Source organism: Oncorhynchus nerka, linkage group LG13, assembly GCF_034236695.1.
Source record: "Oncorhynchus nerka isolate Pitt River linkage group LG13, Oner_Uvic_2.0, whole genome shotgun sequence".
In the NCBI taxonomy this organism is placed as follows: domain Eukaryota; kingdom Metazoa; phylum Chordata; class Actinopteri; order Salmoniformes; family Salmonidae; genus Oncorhynchus; species Oncorhynchus nerka.
In genome coordinates this window covers 62,517,002-62,543,037 of record NC_088408.1, presented here as the reverse complement: position 1 = coordinate 62,543,037, position 26,036 = coordinate 62,517,002, and the positions used below count along the sequence as shown (strand labels likewise).

Genomic DNA, 26,036 nt, shown 5'->3' with positions numbered 1-26,036 from the left:
AGCATACTGCGGTGCAGCTTGCAATGTTGCAGCAGAATTCTATGGCACGGTATTTAAGTGTAATAAGTGTGAACCACTGGTAGCATTAATGCTAGTTAGTGCTAGTTTGACCACCAGGTGGCATCTTTGAGAAGCATTCTATAACCTTCAATAGTAGCTGTACTAGAGATTTTAAAACCTTTTTTGTAAGAACATAGTATATGGGACTGATTTTAAGAAATGTTGCTTAATTCATTTGATTAATATTATGGTGTTTCTATTCCAAGAAAAAGGTTGGTCTAGGTCGGTCTTCTGTGCGCGGCTCTGCGGCCCATCCCGTGCCCCCTGCCATCGTGCCTTAAACCCTGTGTGCTTTCAGTGGATACAGCTTGAGAACTGCAAGGCAATCCCATGGTGCGCCACTCGGGAGCCATGACCAATAGAATCATAAAACACGGGACGAGATGTTAAAAACTGTCCATTGTGCCAATATATGGTATGCACTCACATGAGATTTGCCGTGATGTTGACAGAGTGGCATGGGAGGTTTATTTCTTAGACTGGGTTAAGATGTCAATTTTGGGACACATCCTCAGTAGTGTGCCTTCGAATCAGTGGGTGTTTCGGCCTTTAATCACTAAACACCCTCATCAAAGGTGGCCAGCTAAAGGGTGTCAAGCCTTAGCTTGTGTCCCATGCCCAATTAAGATTTCCCACGGGACTATGCAAGGCAGGGGCGTCCTCTTCCCTGAGCCAGCCCTACAGCTGACCGCATACCTCATATGCCCTCCTCAAGTTGGAGGGAACTGAATTGGGTTCTCAGGTGGGGGTGGGGGGTCATGAAGATATAGCCCAGCAAGAGTCCTTCTGTTTGATCCAGATCCACTGGCTGCCTCTTTCAGCTGCTTGAGAAACTACTCTGACGGTCTGCTGCAGAGCCTGTCCATGGATTCCAAGTTCTTTCAGCAACCTGATGGTGGAAGAAGCCACGAATCCTCTGCATCCCACTTCAACTGGCCAGACTTTTGCATTCCAGCCACGCTGAGTTGCATCTGCTGCCAACTCTGTGTAACGCAGTTTCTTACGCTCGTAGGCCTCTTCAACAGAGTTTTCCCATGGGACTGTGAGCTCTATAATGTACACAGCCTTTCGTGAAGGGGACCAGAGTACCATGTCTGGCCTAAGGTTGGTAGAAGCAATCTCAGGTGGAAAAATGAGTTGCTGGTCAATATCGACAAGCATCTTCCAGTCCTGGCCCTTGGCTAGGTGTCCAGTTTCTGGCTTCGAAGGAGGATGCTTGGGCCTTTTCTTTCCCTCCCGGATGAATGTTGTTGTTTTGACGGGATTGCTTGTTTTTGGAGGTAATGAATTGGTTGCACTCCTCTTGATCTCATGTACTGCAGCCAGGCTCGAGCACCTGATTGTGCCTCCAGGTGTAGCGGCCTTGTAAGAGGCTGGTCTTGCAACTGGTCATTATATGCCTGAGAGTCGCTGGAGCTGGGCAGAGGGGGCAGGTCGGGTCCTCACCATACCATTTGATGTAGCCTTGGATGATGTCCATACCCGTCCGGTTTGTAGGGGAGGTGCAACCTTGCTAATGGTCTGGTCTTTGGAGTCCTTCAATGCCATCTGCAGTCTTACTTTAGAGCACTTGTACTCCTCCGTTAGACTTGTAAGAGGTAGTTCAAGGACCCCTTTGCCATAGAGGCCGATGTTACTCAGGCATCGTGGGACACCTAGCCATTTCTTCACATATGAGGTAATGGTTCGCTCCATCTTCTCCACTGTTGTTATTGGGACCTCATAGATGGTGAGTGGCCACATTACCCGGGGGAGAAGTCCAAACTGTAGGCACCAAAGCTTGAGCTTCCCAGGCAGTAGGGTCTTGTTGAAGACGGTCGGCGATATCCTACCTTACTTGCTTACTTTACTTAATCTTTATCCCGGAGGCTTTCGTTGTACCATCTACCTAGGCTCTTGACGGGTTGCTCAGACACCGTTGGTATCGGGTCATCTCCAAGGCAGAACCTCACATCTTTAAGCTGTCCCTTGACTATGGAGATGCTTCGAGATTTGCTTGGCTTGATTTTCATCCGGGCCCACTTGATGTTATCCTGCAGTTTTGCAAGTAGCCGCCTGGTGCATGCTGCAGTGGTGGTCAGTGTAGTCATGTCATCCATGTATGCTCGGATAGGTGGGAGACGGAGCCCTTCCTTAGTTCTCTCACCGCCGACCACCCATCTCGATGCCCTGGTGATGTCTTCTATGGCCATAGTGAAGGCCAGAGGTGAAATTGTACAGCCTGCCATTATGCCTACTTCCAAGCGCTGCCATGTTGTTGTGAAGTCAGGTGTTGTGAAACACAATTGCAGGTCTTGGAAATAGGCCTTTACCAGTGTAGTGATGGGTTCTGGTATGTGGAAAATGTTGAAGGATTCCCAGAGGAGTTCATGGGCAACTGAGCCAAAGGCATTGGCCAGGTCGAGGAAGATGACAGAGGTCTCTCTTGTCCTTCTTAGATGTTTGTATCTGGTGCCAAATCATACTAGTATGTTCCAGGCAACCAGAGAAACCAGGAATGCCCGCTTTCTGTACAGATGTATCAATTTACTTGTTCCTTTACAGGTAAGTGGACAGCCTCTGTGCTATTATACTGAAAAAGATCTTCCCTTCGACGTTGAGAAGGGAGATTGGTCGGAATTGACTGATGTCTGTCGCATCCTTCTCTTTCGGGATTAGCACACCACCAGCCCTTCGCCATGCATTTGGTATTATTTCCTTCTTTCTACACTATCCTCATGAGCCTCCAAAGAAAGTGTAGAACATCCGGGGCGTTCTTGTAGAGCTTGTATGGTACTCCATTAGGCCCAGGAGCCGAGGCCGCTCTTGCTCGTCGGACAACGTTCTCTACTTCCTTCCATTTTGGAGGGTCAGTGTCCAGATTGAATATATTGTCCTGCTAATAACAGGGTTAATAATATATCTGTTAGAATATCCAACAAGCTTTTATAGAATTCTAAATTAATAATAATAATAATAAATCACTTTGTTAAAAAATATATATTTTGGAGATGATGATTTTGTTTTCAAATAACGTAATATGAGCAAGAAAAGGGACATTCTCGAACATGGTGAGACATTGTTACTAATTCGGAAAGAGAGACAGTTTGTTATTTAGAATGATTTATTTCTGTTTGTAGAGGGAGAGAAACTAAAAAAATACAGTCATCTCATGGGTCTCTCAGTCGAGGGCGGCACAGGTATTGAACCGGCATCTGTAGCAACACAGCTTGCACTGCTATGCAGTGTCTTAGACCGTTGCGCCACTCAGGCGCTGTATAACGTGACCGGTCGGGAGTGGAATACAGTATTATAGTAGGAGCAAAATAATCCTAACAAAATAAAATAAAAACCTTAGCGAAACAGCAGTTTTAGTAAGTAAAACTGAAGTTGTGCACAATTATCTGTTTCTATTTAGGTTTATGTCACCCATTCATTGTCAGTTAGAGACACAGTAGGACCCAAAAGCATAATCAGTGCTCTAACTCCCCCTTGCGCTGGTCTGGAGCAATGAAGTGGTGACGCAGGCTACTGTACTAAACCACAAATTACCTCCAAGTAACGCAGCATAATCACACAACTTTTAGTGGAGCAACCACTGTATGCTGGGCACTTGATGTCTGCTTTTCCTTCACTCTGCGGTCCAACTCATCCCAAACCATCTCAATTGGGTTGATGTCAGGTAATTGTGGAAGCCAGGTCATCTAATGCAGCACTCCATCACTCTCCTTGGTCAAATAGCTCTTACACAGCCTGGAGGTGTGTTTTTGGGTCATTGTCCTGTTGACAAACAAATGATAGTCCCACTAAGCGCAAACCACATGGGATGGTGTAGCGCTGCAGAATGCTGTGGTAGCCATGCTGGTTAAGTGTGCCTTGAATTCTAAATAAATCACTGACAGTGTCACTAGCAAAACACCCCCACACCATCAAACCTCCTCCTCCATGCTTCACGGTGGGAACCACACATGCAAAGATCATCCGTTCACCTACTCTGCATCTCACGAAGACACGGTGGTTGGAGCCCAAAATCTCAAATTTGGATTCATCAGACCAACGGACAGATTTCCACTGGTCTAATGTCCATTGCTTGTGTTTCTTGGTCCAAGCAAGTCTCTTCTTATTATTGGTGTCCTTTAGTAATGGTTTCTTTGCAGCAATTCGACCATGAAGGTCTGATTCACACAGTCTCCTTTCAACAGTTGATGTTGAGATGTGTCTGTTACTTGAACTCCAATCTGAGGTGCAGTTATCTCTAATTAACTTATCATTTGCAACAGAGGTAACTCTGGGTCTTCCTTTCCTGTGGCGGTCCTCATGAGAGCCAGTTTCATCATAGCGCTTGATGGTTTTTGCGACTGCACTTGAAGAAACTTTCAAAGTTTCTGTAAAAATAGTGTCATTAAAACTATGAAATAACACATGGAATCATGTAGTAACCAAACAAGTCTTAAACATGTCTTAATATAATGATGGACTGTGGTTTCTCTTTGCTTATTTGAGCTGTTCTTGCCATAATATGGACTTGGTCTTTTACCAAATAGGCCTATCTTCTGTATACCACCCGTACCATGTCACAACACAACTGATTGGCTCAAAAACATTAAGGAAATAAATGAACTTTTAACAAGGCACACCTGTTAATTGAAATGCATTCCAGATGACTACCTCATGTTGGTTGAGCGAATGCCAAGAGTGTGCAAAGCTGTCATCAAGGCAAAAGGTGGCTACTTTGAGAATGTCAAATGTATACACTGCTCAAAAAAACAAAGGGAACACTAAAATAACACATCCTAGATCTGAATGAATGAAATATTCTTATTAAATACTTTTTTCTTTACATAGCTGAATGTGCTGAAAACAAAATCACACAAAAATTATCAATGGAAATCAAATTTATCAACCCATGGAGGTCTGGATTTGGAGTCACACTCAAAATGAAAGTGGAAAACCACACTACAGGCTGATCCAACTTTGATGTAATGTCCTTAAAACAAGTCAAAATGAGGCTCATAAGTGTGTGTTGTCTCCACGTGCCTGTATGACCTCCCTACAACGCCAGGGCATGCTCCTGATGAGGAGGCGGATGGTCTCCTGAGGGATCTCCTCCCAGACCTGTGGTGCAACGTGGCGTTGGTGGATGGAGCGAGACATGATGTCCCAGATGTGCTCAATTGGATTCAGGTCTGGGGAACGGGCGGGCCAGTCCATAGCATCAATGCCTTCCTCTTGCAGGAACTGCTGACACACTCCAGGAACATGAGGTCTAGCATTGTCTTGCATTAGGAGGAACCCAGGGCCAACCGCACCAGCATATGGTCTCACAAGGGGTCTGAGGATCTCATCTCGGTACCTAATGCAGTCAGGCTACCTCTGGCGAGCACATGGAGGGCTGTGCGGCCCCCCAAAGAAATGCCACCCCACACCATGACTGACCCACCGCCAAACCGGTCATGCTGGAGGATGTTGCAGGCAGCAGAACGTTCTCCACGGCGTCTCCAGACTGTCACATGTGCTCAGTGTGAACCTGCTTTCATCTGTGAAGAGCACAGGGCGCCAGTGGCGAATTTGCCAATCTTGGTGTTCTCTGGCAAATGCCAAACGTCCTGCACGGTGTTGGGCTGTAAGCACAACCCCCACCTGTGGACGTTGGGCCCTCATACCACCCTCATGGGGTCTGTTTCGGACCGTTTGAGCAGACACATGCACATTTGTGGCCTGCTGGAGGTCATTTTGCAGGGCTCTGGCAGTGCTCCTCCTGCTCCTCCTTGCACAAAGGCGGAGGTAGCGGTCCTGCTGCTGGGTTGTTGCCCTCCTACGGCCTCCACCACGTCTCCTGATGTACTGGCCGGTCTCCTGGTAGCGCCTCCATGCTCTGGACACTACGCTGATAGACACAGCAAACCTTCTTGCCACAGCTCGCATTGATGTGCCATCCTGGATGAGCTGCACTACCTGAGCCACTTGTGTGGGTTGTAGACTCTGTCTCATGCTACCACTAGAGTGAAAGCACCGCCAGCATTCAAAAGTGACCAAAACATCAGCCAGGAAGCATAGGAACTGAGAAGTGGTCTGTGGTCACCACCTGCAGAACCACTCCTTTATTGGGGGTGTCTTGCTAATTGCCTATAATTTCCACCTGTTGTCTATTCCATTTGCACAACAGCATGTGAAATTTATTGTCAATCAGTGTTGCTTCCTAAGTGGACAGTTTGATTTCACAGAAGTGTGATTGACTTGGAGTTACATTATGTTGTTTAAGTGTTCCCCTTATTTTTTGAGCAGTGTATTTAGATTTGCTTAACAAGTTGTTGGTTACTACATGATTCCATATGTGTTATTTCATAGTTTGATGTCTTCACTTTTAATCTACAACGTAGAAAACAGTAAAAATAAAGAAAATCCCTGAAATCAGTAGGTGTCTCCAAACTTTTGACTGGTACTGTGTATTTCATAACATCATTATTCTGTCAGTATTTGAAAGAAGGGGTAGAACAATGGCCCTTCTCCCAAAGTGTGCACTCATACACTCCCCCTTGTATATAAAAGGACTCACTGGTGTAAGGAATATGGCATAAACAATATGGCACCACCTTGCTTGCACCAATCCAATGCTTTTCTATGCACGAGGGGTGGTGAATGAGTGCCCACTTCTAGGACGAAAGGTGGAGTGGTGTGCTAGCTACTCACATTGGGCCGGAAGCTGAGCTTGGACAGGTTGTTGCGGGGCGTGAGCTGCCAGGTGTTCTTCAGGTTGAAGCCCACTGCACTGGCGAAGCGCTCCGTCGTCGGGACATAATTTCGGAAAGTGCTCTGGGTGAGCCGAACAGGACCATCGTAGATCTGGAAGCCACGGATCGGGAATGTCCTTGGAAAAATAAGTGCGAGAGTCACACAACACACATGAACTTCAAAATGACCTTCCCGAATGAATCAGCTGACAACCTACACGTCATGTATAGCTATTGAAAACACTGGAGAGAAACATTAGGCCTATTGCTAGGATTATCAGCTCGTTGTCTAACTAGATGACAAAAGGAGATCAAAGTGAGAACATTGTTGTGTCCCTCTCTGGGAAAATCCTGTCTGTGACGTCATCAGCGGCGACAACAACACAAACATCTAGCAGTTACAGGGTGGTCAGGAAGTGTCTAAAAAGGCCCATTAATCCCAGAGAGGGGTAACAGGGCCGTCAAAAACGAGGGCGTCATCTGAGAAATTAGAGCACGCTGCAAATAGCTGTTCCCACGTTTTTGTGACCTCCAGAGGAGGTAGTGGCCACAGGCGAGCATGACCAGAGCGACCACTTTAAATGAACAACAACTTCTAAGCCTTAATAAACCCTTGAAATGTCCTGCTATATAAAGGGTGGCAAAGGGGACATGCCAGGTTTGGCACCAGATATTATGACCTTTTTTTTTTTTTTTTAAATCACCCTTCATGTAGTATAAATAATTTGAAAGGCATTTACGTAGTGCTTATGCACACTTTATAAATGCTCTATAATTCATTTATAAATTGTAGTTTGGTTAAAGGGCAGGAAGCATGTGTTTATACTCACAAAGTAACAACACAGTGTGGTCAAAGACTTAATACATTTGTTGCAGTCACAATCTGGTTGCCTATAACTACAAACATGTTATTTTTTTAAAATTTTGTAAAAAATATTTACTAACTTATCTTCAGATATCTTCTTAACTACTCACAATGCACTATTTCTCAAAGCCATACGGAGAATATACTCTGCGTTAGCTAGCTCAAACAGGCTAACGTTAGCCACTAGCCATGCAGACCAAGTGTTGGCTTTGGTGAGCTACAATCCTCTAATCACGAGGAGGTGTGATGTAAACAACCAATCAGATTCCCCACACGTGGAGGCCCGCATGATCCTGCTCGGCTGCTCCAGTCAAGGCAGCTCTGGCTTCTCCTGCACCAGCAGGCTTGCCTCTGGCTCAAAAGGAAAGTGGAAAATCATTCCTGCCTGTTCTAATTGGTTAGTAACTCATCTGTTCTGTTTGTTTTTCATCCTCCAATTAGTTTGGTCAACTTTTTGTCCTGCTTTCTGTATAGTAGGCTACAAGTTTTTTCAACCTTAGCTTAGTACTAGCATGCTACATTAGCTGACTGACTGTGCTGTTGTGATCATTGCCATCTGCCTGGAGCCTTCCTCAGATTGCCGTCTTATTGTTGACTCTTCCTTTCGTCTCCTGTGCCCAATGCCGCTGATTATTGCCTCTGGAAACTATCTACTTTGGATTAACCTCATTATATCGCTTTTGGATTAGCGGACTCTCCCTCGGCCAGTGAAACGGCCTCTCTCTCTGAAGCGCCTCTCTCCTACTACCTGGCGAAATACTAGTTAGATTTTTTACCAGAAAATGTTTGAATACCTTTTCCCGTTGCATGCCTTAAAGTGGCAATCGGCAGTTGAAACCAAAGAAACCACCCACCCTTGTTTAAGTAAAAAGCTGAGGGATGGGGAAACTTTCAAATTCATAGACAGAGCTGTGGATGCAAGGACTGACCATCCAAATTAGTTTTAATCATGTTTTGAGCCTAGTGTTTTTAAAAATATATAATTTTACTTTAATTTTAATAAGCTCATGAGGCATTTATAAGTTATATTCTTCAAGAATCAATGGGTATACAGTGCCTTCAGAAAGTATTCACATCCCTTGACTTTTCTCACAATTTGTTGTGTTACAGGGTGATTTTAAAATGTATTAAATTTAGATTTTTGTCACTGGCCTACACATAAAACCCTCCAATGTCACAGTGGAATTATGTTTTTTTTTTACTTGTACAATTTACCTAAAAATGAAAATCTGAAATGTCTTCAATCAATAAGTATTCGACCCCTTTGTTATGGCAAGCCTAATCTAAAATATGCATCCTGTTTGCAACAAGGCACTAAAGTAATAATGCACAAACATGTGGCAAAGCAATTCACTTTTTGGCCTGAATACAAATTATTATGTTTGGGGCAAATCCAATACATTATCACTCTCCATATTTCCAAGCAGAGTGGTGGCTGCATCATGTTATGGGTATGCTTGTAATGGTTAAGGACTGGGGAGTTTTTCAAGATAAAAATAAACAGAATGGAGCTGGTTGTTTGCTTTCCGCCAGACACTGGAAGATGACTTCACCTTTCAGCAGGAAAATAACTTAAAACACAAGGCCAAATCTACACTGGAGTTCCTTACCAAGAAGACCGAGTTACAGTTTCGACAAATATGATTGAAAATCTATGGCAATACCTGCAAATGGTTGTCCAGCTATGATCAACAACCAATTTGACAGAGCTTGAAGAATTTTGATTTTTTTTTTTAAAGTTTAAAAAAAATAAAAGGGTAAATGTTGCACAATCCAGGTGTGGAAAGACTCAGAGCTGTAATCACTGCCAAATGTGCTTCTACAAAGTATTGACTCAGGGGTGTGAATACATATGTAAATTAGATATTTCTGCAATTCATTTTAAATACATGTGAGAAGAAAACATATATACACAGTTGAAGTCAGAAGATTACATAAATCTTAGCCAAATACAATTAAACTCAATTGTTCAGAATTCCAATTGACATTTAATCCTAGTAAAAATTCCCTGTCTTAGGTCAGTTATGATCACCACTATATTTTAAGAATGTGAAATGTCAGAATAATAGTAGAGAGAAGGATTTATTTCAGCTTTTATTTCTTTCATCACATTTCCAGTGGGTCAGAAGTTTACATACACTATTAGTATTTGGTAGCATTGCCTTTACATTGTTTACAATGTTGTTACAATTGTTTGACACACAATTAATCTTCTCCTTTCCCCCTTCTGATGACCAGGTGGCGAATCGCATCTCTGCATGTCTGGCAGACATATCAGTGTGGATGACGGATCACCACCTCAAGCTGAACCTCGGCAAGACGGAGCTGCTCTTCCTCCCGGGGAAGGACTGCCCGTTCCATGATCTCGCCATCACGGTTGACAACTCCATTGTGTCCTCCTCCCAGAGCGCTAAGAACCTTGGCGTGATCCTGGACAACACCCTGTCGTTCTCAACTAACATCAAGGCGGTGGCCCGTTCTTGTAGGTTCATGCTCTACAACATCCGCAGAGTACGACCCTGCCTCACACAGGAAGCAGCGCAGGTCCTAATCCAGGCACTTGTCATCTCCCGTCTGGATTACTGCAACTCGCTGTTGGCTGGGCTCCCTGCCTGTGCCATTAAACCCCTACAACTCATCCAGAACGCCGCAGCCCGTCTGGTGTTCAACCTTCCCAAGTTCTCTCACGTCACCCCGCTCCTCCGCTCTCTCCACTGGCTTCCAGTTGAAGCTCGCATCCGCTACAAGACCATGGTGCTTGCCTACGGAGCTGTGAGGGGAACGGCACCTCAGTACCTCCAGGCTCTGATCAGTCCCTACACCCAAACAAGGGCACTGCGTTCATCCACCTCTGGCCTGCTCGCCTCCCTACCACTGAGGAAGTACAGTTCCCGCGCAGCCCAGTCAAAACTGTTCGCTGCTCTGGCCCCCAATGGTGGAACAAACTCCCTCACGACGCCAGGACAGCGGAGTCAATCACCACCTTCCGGAGACACCTGAAACCCCACCTCTTTCAGGAATACCTAGGATAGGATAAAGTAATCCTTCTCACCCCCCCTTAAAAGATTTAGATGCACTATTGTAAAGTGGCTGTTCCACTGGATGTCTTAAGGTGAACGCACCAATTTGTAAGTCGCTCTGGATAAGAGCGTCTGCTAAATGACTTAACTGTAAATGTAAATGTTTAACTTGGGTCACATGTTTCAGGTAGCCTTCCACAAGCTTCCCACAATAACTTGGGTGAATTTTGGCCCATTCCTCCTGACAGAGCTGGTGTAACTGAGTCAGGTTTGTTGGCCTCCTTGCTCGCATACGCTTTTTCAGTTCTGCCCACAAATTTTCTAAAGGATTGAGGTCAGGGCGTTGTGATGGCCACTCCAATACCTTGACTTTGTTGTCCTTAAGCCATTTTGCCACAACTTTGAAAGTATGCTTGTCCATTTGGAAGACCCATTTGCAACCAAGCTTTAACATCCTGACTGATGTCTTGAGATGTTGCTTCAATATATCCACAAAATATTCCCTCCATCATGATGCCATCTATTTTGTGAAGTGCACCAGTCCCTCCTGCAGCAAAGCACCCCCACAACATTATGCTGCCACCCCAGTGCCTCACGATTGGGATGGTGTTCCTCGGCTTGCAAGCCTCCCACTTTTTGGGGGAAATTGCTCCCAAGTATGAACCAGACAATTTATTTCTGAGGTCTTGGCTGATTTCTTTTGATTTTCCCATGATGTCAAGCAATGAGGCACCGAGTTTGAAGGTAGGCTTTGAAATACATCCACAGGTACTCCTCCAATTGAGTCAAATGATGGCAATTAGCCTATCAGAAGTTTATAAAGTCATAATTTTCTGGAATTTTCCAAGCTGTTTAAAGGCACAGTCAACTTAGTTTATGTAAACTTCTGACTCACTGGAATTGTGATACAGTGAATTATTACTTGTGTCATGCACAAAGTAGATGTCCTAACCAACATGCCAAAACTATAGTTTGTTATCAATTTGTGGTGTGGTTGAAAAATGAGTTTAAATGACTCCAACCTAAGTGTATGTAAACTTCCAACTTCAACTGTTTACAGTGGGGCAAAAAAGTATTTAGCCAGCCACCAATTGTGCAAGTTCTCCCACTTAAAAAGATGAGAGAGGCCTGTAATTTTCATCATAGGTACACTTCAACTATTGCAGACAAAATGAGGAAAAAAAATCCAGAAAATCACATTGTAGGATTTTTAATGAATTTATTTGCAAATGATGGTGGAAAATAAGTATTTGGTCAATAACAAAAGTTTATCTCAATACTTGTTGGCAATGACAGAGGTCAAACGTTTTCTGTAAATCTTCACAAGGTTTTCACACACTGTTGCTGGTATTTTGGCCCATTCCTCCATGCAGATCTCCTCTAGAGCAGTGATGTTTTGGGGCTGTTGCTGGACAACACGGACTTTCAACTCCCTCCAAAGATTTTCTATGGGGTTGAGATCTGGAGACTGGCTAGGCCACTCCTGGACATTGAAATGCTTCTTACGAAGCCACTCCTTTGTTGCCCGGGCGGTGTGTTTGGGATCATTGTCATGCTGAAGACCCAGCCACGTTTCATCTTCAATGCCCTTGCTGATGGAAGGAGGTTTTCACTCAAAATCTCATGATACATGGCCCCATTCATTCTTTCCTTTACACGGATCAGTCGTCCTGGTCCCTTTGCAGAAAAACAGCACCACAGCATGATGTTTCCACCCCCATGCTTCACAGTAGGTATGGTGTTCTTTGGATGCAACTCAGCATTCTTTGTCCTCCAAACACGACGAGTTGAGTTTTTACCAAAAAGTTATATTTTGGTTTCATCTGACCATATGACATTCTCCCAATCTTCTTCTGGATCATCCAAATACTCTCTAGCAAACTTCAGACGGGCCTGGACATGTACTGGCTTAAGCAGGGGGATACGTCTGGCACTGCAGGATTTGAGTCCCTGGCGGCGTAGTGTGTTACTGATGGTAGGCTTTGTTACTTTGATCCCAGCTCTCTGCAGGTCATTCACTAGGTCCCCCCGTGTGGTTCTGGGATTTTTGCTCACCGTTCTTGTGATCATTTTGACCCCACGGGTGAGATCTTGCGTGGAGTCCCAGATCGAGGGAGATTATCAGTGGTCTTGTATGTCTTCCATTTTCTAATAATTGCTCCCACAGTTGATTTCTTCAAACCAAGCTGCTTACCTATTGCAGATTCAGTATTCCCAGCCTGGTGCGGGTCTACAATTTTGTTTCTGGTGTCCTTTGACAGCTCTTTGGTCTTGGCCATAAGTGGAGTTTGGAGTGTGACTGTTTGAGGTTGTGGACAGGTGTATTTTATACTGACAACAAGTTCAAACAGGTGCCATTAATACAGGTAACGAGTGGAGGACAGAGGAGCCTCTTAAAGAAGAAGTTACAGGTCTGTGAGAGCCAGAAATCGCGCTTGTTTGTAGGTGACCAAATACTTATTTTCCACCATAATTTGCAAATAAATTCATTAAAAATCCTACAATGTGATTTTCTGGATTTTTTCCCATCATTTTGTCTGTCATAGTTGAAGTGTACCTATGATGAAAATTACAGGCCTCTCTCATCTTTTTAAGTGGGAGAACTTGCACAATTGGTGGCTGACTAAATATTTTTTTGCCCCACTGTATATGTTTTCACATTGTCATTATGGGGTATTGCGTGGGGAAGACATTTTTTTAGATGGGGGAAACTTTTTTTAATCCATTTTGATTTCAGGCTGTAACACAACAAAATGTGGAATAAGTCAATGGGCATGAATACTTTCTGGAAGCACTGTATATTATTCAAGTCCCAAAATTGATGTAGCAACTGTGTATTGCCCCTTTAATGAACACGACCATGAGGGCCGTCTCTCTGACTGTGGTTGGGTGGCTGACAGCATGCTCCATGTCCCTGATCTGAGTGCTCCTGCGCAACTGTCATCCGTGACTGACTTACATTTTCTCAGACTTTTATTGGTGATTGATTTCTAAGTAGAGGTCGACCAATTATGATTTTTCAACGCCGATACCGATTATTGGAGGACCAAAAAAAGCTGATGCCGATTAATCGTCCGATTAATTTATTTACATAAAATAATGACAATTACAACAATACTGAATGAACACTTATTTTATCTACTTAGTCTCAAATAAATAATGAAACATGTTCAGTTTGGTTTAAATAACGCAAAAACACAGTGTTGGAGAAGAAAGTAAAAGTGCAATATGTGCCACGTAAAAAAGCTAACGTTTAAGTTCCTTGCTCAGAACATGAGAACATATGAAAGCTGGTGGTTCCTTTTAACACGAGTCTTCAATATTCCCAGGTAAGAAGTTTTAGGTTGTAGTTATTATGACGCGTCAACTATTTCTCTCTATAATCGGCGTCCAAAAATGCAGACTACCGATTGTTATGAAAACTTGAAATCGGCCCTAATTAAACGGCTATGCCGATTAATCGGTCAACCTCTATTTCCAACACAGGACTCCCCCCCTTTTAGTCCCTGTCATATAAGGCTTACTACACGGATCTAGTAAATTGTTTAACAGGAAACACAGGAAGTGACACAGCAAAACCATTCATCCTATTACAGGAAGTAGTACTTCCCTTCCAAGAGCAACACACTTGTTCACCCCCGTTCGAACACCATGTTTTTTATTACACACACACCTGTTCCTGGGCAGTGTCCTCATCTTGCCATCTGCTCCTCCCTGGCCCCAGTACTTGTTCTGGCCTCCGTTGGAGCCGCGGTTGCGGCTTTCTCCCACAAACAGAGACTGGGTCACCTCCTGACTGGAGCCCTCATCCTTAGGGTAGCTACCGTCACTAACGGAAGACAACAGGCAGGGGATATGTTTTTGAGCAAATGTGTGTGTGTGGGGGGGTATGCACAGATGTAGAAACATACACAGGAGCATTGGTACATACCTCGCAAAGGAGAGTCCCACCCCATTGTCTGCAAATCTATAACCAGAGAGAATAAATGCATCAGTAATTATGGGGAAAACCCAGCAATGGAGGAGTCACTGGTTCACTGTCATCTACGGCCTTGTGGACTGAGAAATAGGAACCAAATGAACTATTAGCAACATGCTAATAGGCTACACATAGCCCAATGATAGGTTACACACAGTTGGCTGCTTGTTTACATGTTAGCATAGCACGCTAACCTCTGATTGTAATGCAAGTTGCTACGGTAACTCCTGGGTAACATTTGATACACTTAACTCTGTGCCAATCATACAGCAAACCTAAGAGACAACCCATGATATGACTTCTGCACAGGACATTGATGAACAATGATGAATGTAAGTGCATTCATCATGGGCTCAATGTGTTGACATCCCAGCACTCACCCAGAGTTCTGAATGGTGATGTCACCGCCACGTATCCAGGCTCCGAGGTCATTGTTCTTGAAGGCGATGAGTGTGTCGATGAGAGCAGCCACCCGCGGCCGGTTTGGGTCTGCATTCTCATGTGGACGGAACCTGAAATGGACCCATATGTAATATGAGTATAGAAACACACACACTTTTAATCTCTCTCCAACACGCAGCACTCTTTCAAATAGCCAGACAAACACGACACACACAAACTCACCTAGACACACACACACACAGCGTAGGCAGTGGTCTTGGAGGAGGGCCTAAGCTATTTTCCATCTGTTGAATCCAAGGCTTGTATTTGGATAGACTGCTGCAGAGTATAAACTATCTGTGGAGCCTTGTTTTCTCTGTAAACAAAAACCTGCCAGACCCTCCAGGCTACAGTACAAGTACCGTACAGACTATCCAAGTACAGTACAGACCAGTACAGACTATCCAAGTACAGTACAGGGCTCGTTTCCCAAAAGCATCTTAAGGCTAAGATCATTGTAAGAACCTTCGGAAATCTCTGAACGGTTTCCCAAAACCATCTTAACAAAAAAAAGACTAATTCATCTAACGAATGCCTCAGACCATTTGTAGACAAGCTAACGTCATCATTAGAATTTTATACACAGAAGATTTTGCTTAACAAAGAATCATGATGATGGCATATGGCTTGGGGGCAGTATTGATTAGCTTGGATGAATAAGGTGCACAGAGTAAACTGCCTGCTACTTAGGCCTAGAAGCTAAGATATGCATATTATTAGTTTATTTGGATAGAAAACACTCTGAAGATTCTAAAATTGTTTGAATGATGTCTGTGAGTATAACAGAACTCATATGGCAGGCAAAAACCTGAGAAAAAATCCAACCAGGAAGTGGGAAATCTGAGGTTGGTCGATTTTCAACTCAGCCCCTATTGAAGTTACAGTGGGATATTGGTCATGTTGCACTTCCTAAGGCTTCCACTAGATGTCAACCGTCTTTAGAAACTTGTTTGAGGCTTCTACTATGAAGGGGGTCTGAAATGCACACTGGTCACATGCATTTCACATGAGAGGTATCTCCCGTTCCTTTGCTTTTCTGAAGACAAAGGAATTCTCCGGTTGGAATATTTTTGAAGATGTATGTTAAAAACATCCTAAAGATTGATTCCATACATCGTTTTACAAGTTTCAACGGTCTGTAACAGAACTTTTTGACATTTTGTCTGCAACTAGTGAACGCGCTTCGTGAGTTTTGATTTGTTTACCAAACGCGCTAACAAAAGTGGACATAAATGATGGATATTATCGAACAAATCAAACATTTATTGTGGAACTGGGATTCCTGGGAGTGCATTCTGATGATGATCATCAAAGGTAAGTGAATATTTATAATGTTATTTCTGACAACTGACTCCAACATGGCGGATATTTGTATTTGTTCTCTGAGCCCTGTACTCAGATAACTGCATGGTTTGCTTTTTCCGTAAAGCTTTTTTTGAAATCTGACACAGCGGTTGCATTACGGAGAAGTGTATCTAAAGTTCCATGCATAAAACTTGTATTTTCATCAATCAGTGTTTTTCTGGATCAAACGCACCAAATAAATGAACATTTTGGATTTATATCGACGGAATGAATTGAACAAAAGGACCATTTGTGATGTTTCTGGGACATATTGGAGTGCCACAAGAAGATGCTCGTCAAAGGTAAGGCATGAATTATATTTTTATTTCTGCGTTTTGTGTCGCGCCTGCAGGGTTGAAATATGCTTTTCTCTCTTTGCATCGTTTGCTGTCGCCATAAAGCATTTTTGAAATCTGACATGTTGGCTGGATTCACAACAAGTGTAGCTTTAATTTGGTATATTGAATGAGTGATTTCATCAAAGTTACATTTTTATAGTAATAGTAATGGAAATACTCCACCGGTTTTCATCAATTGTCCAGGTGGCTGGTCCAGATGATCCCGCAAGTGAAGAAGCCTGGTGTGGCGGTTCTGGGCTGGCGTGGTTACACATGGTCTGCGGTTATGAGGCCGGTTGAACATACAATCTAATTCTATAAAACGACGTTGGAGGCGCCTTATGGTAGAGAAATGAACATTCAATTCTCTGGCAACAGCTCTGTTGGACATTCCTGCAGTCAGCATGCCAATTGTGTGCTCGCTCAAAATTGAGACATCTGTGGCATTGTGTTGTGTGACAGTATTGCACATTTCAGAATGGCGTTTTATTGTCCCCAGAACAAGGTGCACCTGTGTAATGATCATGTTGTTTAACCTCTTGAGTGTATGGGGCAGTATTTTGATGTTAGATGAAAAATGTACCCAAATGAAACTGCCTATTTCTCAGGCCCAGAATCTAGAATATGCATATAATTGTCAGATTAGGATAGAAAACACTCTAAAGTTTCCAAAACTGTCAAAATATTGTTTCTGAGTATAACATAACTGATATTGCAGGTGAAAACCTGAGGAAAATCCAACCAGGAAGTGCTGTTTTTCCTGAAACCTCTCTGTTCCATTGCATGCCTTACCTTCATTTAAAGGGATATCAACCAGATTCCTTTCCCTATGGCTTCCACATGGTGTGAACAGTCTTTAGACATAGTTTCAGGCTTTTATTCTGAAAATGGAGCGAGAAAGATCACATCGCGTCATTGGATGGCTGGGTGCCAGCAGAGTTTTGCATGCGTGAGCAGCTTGGAGCAGACGCTTTCTCTCTCATTCCTGTTGAAAAAGCTATGGTCCGGTTGAAATATTATCGATTATTTATTGTAAAAACAACCTGAGGATTGATTATAAAAAACGTTTGACATGTTTCTACGAACTTTACGGATACTATTTGGAATTTTCGTCTGCCCCGTCGTGACCGCTCGAGCCTGTGGATTTCTGAACATAACGCGCCAACCAAATGGAGGTTTTTGGATTTAAAAATAATCTTTCTGGAACAAAAGGAACATTTATTGTGTAACTGGGAGTCTCATGAGGGCAAACATCCGAAGCTCATCAAAGGTAAGCGATCATTTTATTGCTTTCTGACTTTTGTGACCAATCTACTTTGCTGCTAGCTGTTTATAATGTTTTGTCTGCTGAGAGAGATGTCCTAACATAAACGCTTGGATAGCTTTCGCCAAAAAGCTTTTTAAAATCTGACACGCCATGCGGATTAACAACAAGCTAAGCTGTGTTTTACTATATTGCACTTGTGATTTCATGAAAATGAAATATTTTAGTAATTTAATTTGAATTTGGCGCTCTGCAATTCAGAGGATGTTGACGAAAATGATCCCGCTAACGGGATGGGTGCGCCAAGAAGTTAAATCAGCTTCTTGATGTGCCACACCTGTCAAGTGGGTGGATTATCTTGGCAAAGGAGAAATGCTCACTAACAGGGATGTAAACACATTTTTGCACAAAATATAATTTTTGTATAACATTTCTGGGATCTTTTATTTCAGCTCATGAAACATAGGACCAACACTTTACATGTTGCGTTTATATCTTTGTTCAGTATATTTTGTCGCACTTTCGAGCCCTGGAGCGCCGGTCTCTTGTAATACCAGGGCATAGTTTCACATTTGAACAAATAAACAGGTCTCTAATATATCACTATGTCAAAAAAGTGTAATTCCGCATGCGTGCGTTTTCTCTCTTTGCGCCAGCGGAATTTCATGGTCTCTCCACCACACCAAATTGTTTATCCTTTCATGTCAAAATTCGAGTCCGTGTAGCCAGCACAGAGAATACATGACCAGCTCGTCCATTTTGTAAAATCTGCTCAGCTGTGTGTTCTAAATATGATGTCGTTTAACCTGTGCTTACCTGGCATTGTTGTCCAGACATAGGTACTCCCGGGGGTCTGCAGCACTTGCGTTGGTGGTCTTTACACCTTTATCAATGAAGAGCCCAGCCTGGGTAACACAAACCGGTATGGGAACCACTGTCACAAGTACGGACTTAAAGGCACAATGCATTTGTTTGTCAGCCAAACAGAACCCCCACCCCATAGTGTCAGTTTTACACATGAGTATAACAGTAGCAGCTCTGTGAATTGGCATATGTCTGGGGTTTAAGGGTGTTTGTATATGCAGTTCAAGTGTGAATGCAATGCAACGAGACAGCATTAGCAGGGGTATATAATTGGAGCATAGTCTTGAGACTGTAAGCACACTCCTTATGAGACAGGCACTTCTGGTCAGTGGACAAAGGGCTCTCAGTTCACCTGACCTAATTTATTGAGCCAGAGAAACAGAGGCCTATTGTAAAGGCTAATGTGTGCATGTCTGTATGTGCACACTTATGTGGCGAGTGAGGTAAGTGTGTGAGCGTGTAAGTTTTGTGGCTTTGAGTAAGAGCTGTATGAAATCAGACAATTGAAAGCGCTCTTACTAGTATGTACAGTTGAAGTCAGAAGTTTTAGGTTAGAGTCATTTTAGGTTAGAGTCATTAAAACTCGTTTTTCAACAACTCCACAAATTTCTTGTTAACAAACTATAGTTTTGGCAAGTCGGTTAAGACACCTACTTTGTGCATGACACAAGTAATTTTACCAACAATTGTTTACAGACAGATTATTTCAGTGTATCACCATTCCAGTGGGTCAGAAGTTTACATACACTAAGTTGACTGTGCCTTTAAACAGCTTGGAAAATGCCAGAAAATGTCATGGCTTTAGAAGCTTCTGATAGGCTAATTGACATCATTTGAGTCAATTAGAGGTGTCCAGTTGGATGTATTTCGAGGCCTACCTTCAAACTCAGTGCCTCTTTGTTGACATCATGGGAAAATTATAAGATACCAGTCAAGACCACAGAAAATAAAATTGTAGACCTCCACAAGTCTGGTTCATCCTTGGGAGCAATTTCCAAATGCCTGAAGGTACCACGTTCATATGTACAAACAATAGTAGGCAAGTATAAACACCATGGGGCCAAGCAGTCGTCATACCACTCAGGAAGGAGTTCTGTCTCCTAGAGATGAACGTACTTTGGTGCAAAACGTGCAAATCAATCCCAGAACAACAGGAAAGGACCTTGTGAAAATGCTGGAGGAAACAGGTACGAAAGTATTTATATCCACAGTAAAACGAGTCCTATTACGACATAACCTGAAAAGGCAGCTCAGCAAGGCAGAAGGCCTTGCTCCAAAAGCGCCATAAAAAAGCCAGACTACGGTTTGACCTAAAACAGGGAATTTTTACTAGGATTAAATGTCAGGAATTGTGAAAAACTGAGTTTAAATGTATTTGGCTAAGGTATATGTAAACTTCCGACTTCAACTGTATATGTGATCCCTGCAGGAATTGAACACCAAAACCGTGGCGCTGCTAGCGCCATGCTTTTACCAGCTAAGCCACATAGAACCGCAGTGTGTTTGTCTTTCACACAGTGCTGCCAGTGAGTGGTACCTTAAAGTTGGAGTGCACCCGGTTGTTGTAGAAGATCCCCAGAGGGGTCAGCTCTGCCCGGGTCTCTGGAACCAGCCCATGAGAGTCCCCTGTGGAAGAGCTGTGGAACACATACCATATCCCAGCATCCTTTAGGATGACATGAGGGAGGGGTGGCAGAGATGGGAGAAAAAGGAGAAGGACAAAACAAGGCAACAATAAACATGTCGTCCCCTACGAATGACGCAGCGCCCCCCTCCTTCAGCCAATCAGTGTAATTTTGTAAATGTCAGATGTCTTTGGCAAGATGCATCATTCACCCAAGTTGTGTCAAAATCGGGCCAATGGTGTCTGAGATATCACGTGACTCCTGGAGCAGGTTGAGAGCTTCAAGTTCCTTGGTGTCCACATCACCAACAAACTAATACGGTCCGAGCACACCAAGACAGTCGTGAAGAGGGCACGACAAAACCTATTCCCCTTCAGGAGACTGAAAAGATTTGTCATGGGTCCTCAGATCCTCAAAAGGTACTACAGCTGCACCATCGAGAGCATCCTGATTGGTTGCATATCCATGCCTGGTATGGCAACTGCTCAGCCTCCGACCGCAAGGCACTAACAGAGTAGAGGTCGACCGATTAATCGGAATGGCCGATTAATTAGGGCCGATTTCAAGTTTTCATAACAATCGGAAATCGGTATTTTTGGGCGCCGATTTGCCATTTAATTTTTTTAGACCTTTATTTAAATAGGCAAGTCAGTTAAGAACACATTCTTATTTTCAATGACAGCCAAGGAACGGTGGGTTAACTGCCTCGTTCAGGGGCAGAACGACAGATTTTCACCTTGTCAGCTCGGGGGATCCAATCTTGCAACCGTACAGTTAACTAGTCCAACGCAATAACGACCTGTCTCTCTCTCTCGTTGCACTGCCTGTTACGCGAATGCCGTAAGCCAAGGTAAGTTGCTAGCTAGCATTAAACTTATCTTATAAAAAACAATCAATCATAATCACTAGTTAAGTACACATGGTTGATGATATTACTAGATATTATCTAGCGTGTCCTGCGTTGCATATAATCTGACTGTTGTATTCGGCACGTGACAAATAACATTTCATTTGAATTTCATTGTGGGGGACAATAATGTGGCTTTGACAATGAGGTGAGGAAAAAATAATGATCCTTGAGCACTAAGATTGTCATTGAGTACTGTGCTTACACATTGACACAATTGTGCCTGAACTTGAGCAGTGGGGTAACGATGTTCAACTTTACCCCCCCCAGTTCAAGTCATCATTTATTGCTGTTGATGTAAGAGTAGGAAGACAATATCTCCCCAGATCACATGAGATGAACCGGTAAGCCACACTTTTATATCCGAATGAGTTGCTAAACCGTAAAGCTGCAGTTCCTAATAAAAAATAAAAAACGAAATGCCATAAACGGCTGAGCGATGGCCTAGAGATACATAACCGCTAGAATTCATAGACGGAGCTACGGATACAAGGACTGATCATCCATTAGATCAACATTTTAATGACTGATGTCTGAGATGAGGGGAGCAATACAACCGTACCAGATAAACATCATCAGTCCCCTGCAAATTGCTATTCATTCATTAAACAGTGGTTGCTTTGGTGGGTTAGCGTACATCATTATAGTCTTACCTGGGAGCCAGCAGCAGCGTTGCTTATGAGGTTATTATTGGGGTTGGCGATCCAAAACGTAGACACTGCCCTAGAACAAACGCAAGCACACCAAGACACACGCACACACACACAGGGAGGAGGGGCATTAAAGAAGGTGTCTCCAGGCGTGAGTGATTGTTAGTATCAGGATATATGAATTTAATATGAAGCAGAACCCTGACTCCTGTTATCCATGGAATAATCCACCTCTCCCACAAATATCCTGTACGGGGACAGGTCTGCCAACTCACACGCGGGCATACACACTCCTCCAAATACAGCGCCTGCTGCTCCCCAAACTGACCTCCTTTTCAACCTCCCCCAGAAACACATCCCATGCAGCGGGGTGGTTCTTATTGCAGGGACAAGACTACCACAGCCCTATCACTCTCACATAGAGGACACGATCCCTCTGTCTTCTCTCACGGTAGGCCTGTCCAATAAAGCCGCACATACACTTCATCTAACTCATTACGCACGCCTTCCGAATATTGAGTTGCACCCCCTTCTGCCCTCAGAACAGCCTCAATTCACTCTACAAGGTGTCGAAAGTGCTCCACAGGGATGCTGGCCCATGTTGACTCAAATGCTTCCCACAGTTGTGTCAAGTTGGCTGGATGTCCTTTAGGTGGTGGATAATTCTTGATATACTCAGAAAACGGTTGAGTGTGAAAAACCTACCAGTATTGCAGTTCTTGACACACTCAAAACCAGTGTGCCTGGCACCATACCCCGTTGAAAGGCACTTATTTTGTCTTGCCCCAATCACCCTCTGAATGGCACACACACACACAGTCCATGTCTCAATTGTCTCAAGGCTTAAAAAAAACCTTCTTTAACGGGTCTCCTCCCATGCATCTACACTGGTTGAAATGGATTTAACAGGTAACATCCATAAGTGCTCATAACGTTCACCTGGTCAGTCTACTCGGTGTATACCTCCACTTTATAACTCTTTCATTTTGAGCCATTATCTTTTCAAATGTCTGCCTCTTCACTTGCTTTCCGTTCCTCTATTATTCCCCTCTGTCACTTGTTCACTCTCTCTATCCGTGGCCAGACAAGTCTCTTCTGTGTCTTACTTGCACTCCATGCTCGGTGAAGGGGTGTAGTTCTTGTACACTTTGTCTCGGATGCTGGTGCACATGGTCTCATTGCGATCGGTGGGCAGGAGCGTTCCCGGTCGGGTCACCAAACCCAGGTTGTGGAAGAACGTGTTCCTCTGCTCTATCCCATCCTCCAGGAAGAAACAGTGACCCAGGGTGTCATAGCCTACGGTGTCCTTCACCTGGGAAATGTTTGGGAAAGGTTACAGAGACGGGAGTAAAGAGGAAAAGATTACTGGAGCAGAGCATGAAATCAGCTTGGAGCTTAATTTTGGTCGATTCATTTCATCAACCCATTTTAGATTAATTTGTTTAAAGACCAGCATCACATGGTCCTCAAGTTCTCTGTCACACACACACACACACACACACACACACACACACACACAGACACAGAGAAGATGGGCATTTGAATTGTTTTCACTATTCAAATAAATTCATGACATTTTTTTTCAGATATCTGGACTGCAGGACCCTTTTTACTTTCATATACCCTTTACTGGTACGATGCCAGTAAAAAGAAACCTGCTCATGTTTAAAACCCAATTCATGTAGTCCAATTCATTTAAAACATATACATTATCTCCCCAATTTCATGGTATCCAATTGGTAGTTACAGTCTTGTCCCATCGCTGCACCTCCCGTACGTACTCGGGAGAGGCGAAGGTCGAGAGCCGTGCTTCCTCCGAAACACAATTCAGCCAAGCCGCACTGCTTCTTGACACAACGCCCCTTAACCCGGAAGCCAGCCGCACCAATGTGTTGGAGGAAACACCGCACACCTGGCGACCGTGTCAGGATGCATTGCGTCCGGCCCGCCATAGTGGTCGCTAGTGCACGATGGGACAAGAACATCCCTGCCGGTCAAACTGTCTCCTAACTCGGACGACGCTGGGACAATTGTGCACAGCCCCATGGGTCTCCCAGTCGCGGGCGGCTGTGACAGAGCCTGGACTCGAACCAGGATCTCTAGTGGCACAGTAAGCTTTGTGATGCACTCGGGAGGCTTACAGTCCCATTTTTACCATGTCTTTGTCGAGATGAGCCTTTTATATCTCCCATGTACATGCCGGCAAGTTTAGAAGTGAGAGTAGACGTGGGTCGACATCTATTTTAATTCAATCCATTGAATATATACCATTACAAAAGGCAGGTCCTAAGAAACATTATGAGATCAATAAAATAATTGAAAGGCATACTTTAATTATGTTACTGGCAGCACCATGCACATTAAATCAATAGGCCTAGTTATTTTGTTAATTGAACAGACCAGACACACTTAGACTACCCTGATCACAATTAACACACATATATTTTATAATAAGCTAAGAATATGAAATAATAAAATACAAATAATATTTTTCCCACACAACCAAATTACATAGTACCCGCAAAACACCCGTCTAAACGTCAACAGTGAAGAGGCGACTCTGCGATGCTGGACTTCTAGGTAGAGTTGCAAAGACAAGGCCATATCTCAGACTGGCCAATAAAAAGAAAAGATTAAGACGGGCAAAAGAACACAAGACACTGGACAGAGGAACACTACCTAGAAGGCCAGCATCCCGAAGTCGCCTCTTCACCGTTGATGTTAAGACTGGTGTTTTGCGGGTACTATGTAATGAAGCTGCCAGTTGAGGACTTGTAAGGCGTCCGTTTCTCAAACTAGACACTCTAATGTACTTGTCCTCTTGCACAGTGGTGCACCAGGGACTCCCACTCCTCTTTCTATTCTGGTTAGAGCCAGTTTATATGACAGCGGTTCCACACATTCCCGTGACACAAGTGTAGAAAAAATATTATTTGCATTATATTCTGTTATATTAAATCAATTTGTATTTGTCACATGCGCCGAATACAACAGGTGTAGAGCTTACAAGCCCTTAACCAAGAATGCCGTTTTAATCAAATAAATAAGTGTTAAGTAGAAAATAAACAGTAACAAATAATTACTAAAGAAGAGCAGTAAAATCACAATAGCAAGGCTATATACAGGGGGTACCGGTACAGAGTCAATGTGCGGGGGCACCGGGTAGTCGAGGTAATATGTACGTGTAGGTAGAGTTAAAGTGACTTTGCATAGATAATAAACAGAGTACCAGCAGCATAAAAGAGGGGGGGGGGGGGGGGGCAATGCAAATTGTCTGCCATTTGATTAGAGGTTCAGGAGTCTTATGGCTTGGGGGTAGAAGCTGTCTTTTGGACCTAGACTTGGCGCTCCGGTACTGCTTGCCGTGCAGTAGCAGAGAGAACAGTCTATGACTAGGGTGGCTGGAGTCATTGCTAATTTTTAGGGCTTTCCTCTGAATCCGCCTGGTATAGAGGTCCTGGATGGCAGGAAGCTTGGCCCCAGTGATGAACTAGGCCGTACGCACTACCCTCTATAGTGCCTTGCGGTCGGAGGCCGAGCAGTTGCCATACCAGGCAGTGAGGCAACCATGCTCTCAATGGAGCAGCCCTCTTCACAACTGTCTTGGTGTGTTTGGACCATGATGGTTTGTTGGAACTTGAAGCTCTCAACCTGCTCCACTGCAGCCCTGTCGATGACAATGGGGGCGTGCTCGGTCCTCCTTTTCCTGTGGTCCACAATCATCTCCTTTGTCTTGATCACATTGAGGGAGAGGTTGTTGTCCTGGCACCACACGGTCAGGTCTCTGACCTCCTCCCTATAGGCTGTCTCATCGTTCAAGGTAATCAGCCCTACCACTGTTGTGTCATCGGCAAACTTGATGATGGTGTTAGAGTTGTGCCTGGCCATGCAGTCATGAGTGAACAGGGAGATCTTGTATGGAGCCCCACACCAAGGGTGATTGACCGTCATCTTGAACTTCTTCCATTT

The 26,036-nt window shown here is 43.8% G+C and overlaps 1 protein-coding gene across 1 annotated transcript in view; it reads right to left on the bottom strand.

Annotated features, from left to right (window-relative positions):
- Positions 1 to 26,036, bottom strand: part of cemip2 (cell migration inducing hyaluronidase 2) — an 80,191-nt gene that overhangs the window by 20,047 nt on the left and 34,108 nt on the right. Inside the window, exons 9-16 of the mRNA XM_029677628.2 lie at positions 23,174 to 23,379; positions 22,071 to 22,140; positions 20,423 to 20,551; positions 18,838 to 18,926; positions 15,015 to 15,146; positions 14,587 to 14,622; positions 14,329 to 14,484; positions 6,730 to 6,907 (exon numbers count right to left, since the gene is read on the bottom strand). Coding sequence (XP_029533488.1) covers positions 6,730 to 6,907; positions 14,329 to 14,484; positions 14,587 to 14,622; positions 15,015 to 15,146; positions 18,838 to 18,926; positions 20,423 to 20,551; positions 22,071 to 22,140; positions 23,174 to 23,379 — 996 coding nt within the window. The remainder of the gene's footprint in view (positions 1 to 6,729; positions 6,908 to 14,328; positions 14,485 to 14,586; positions 14,623 to 15,014; positions 15,147 to 18,837; positions 18,927 to 20,422; positions 20,552 to 22,070; positions 22,141 to 23,173; positions 23,380 to 26,036) is intronic.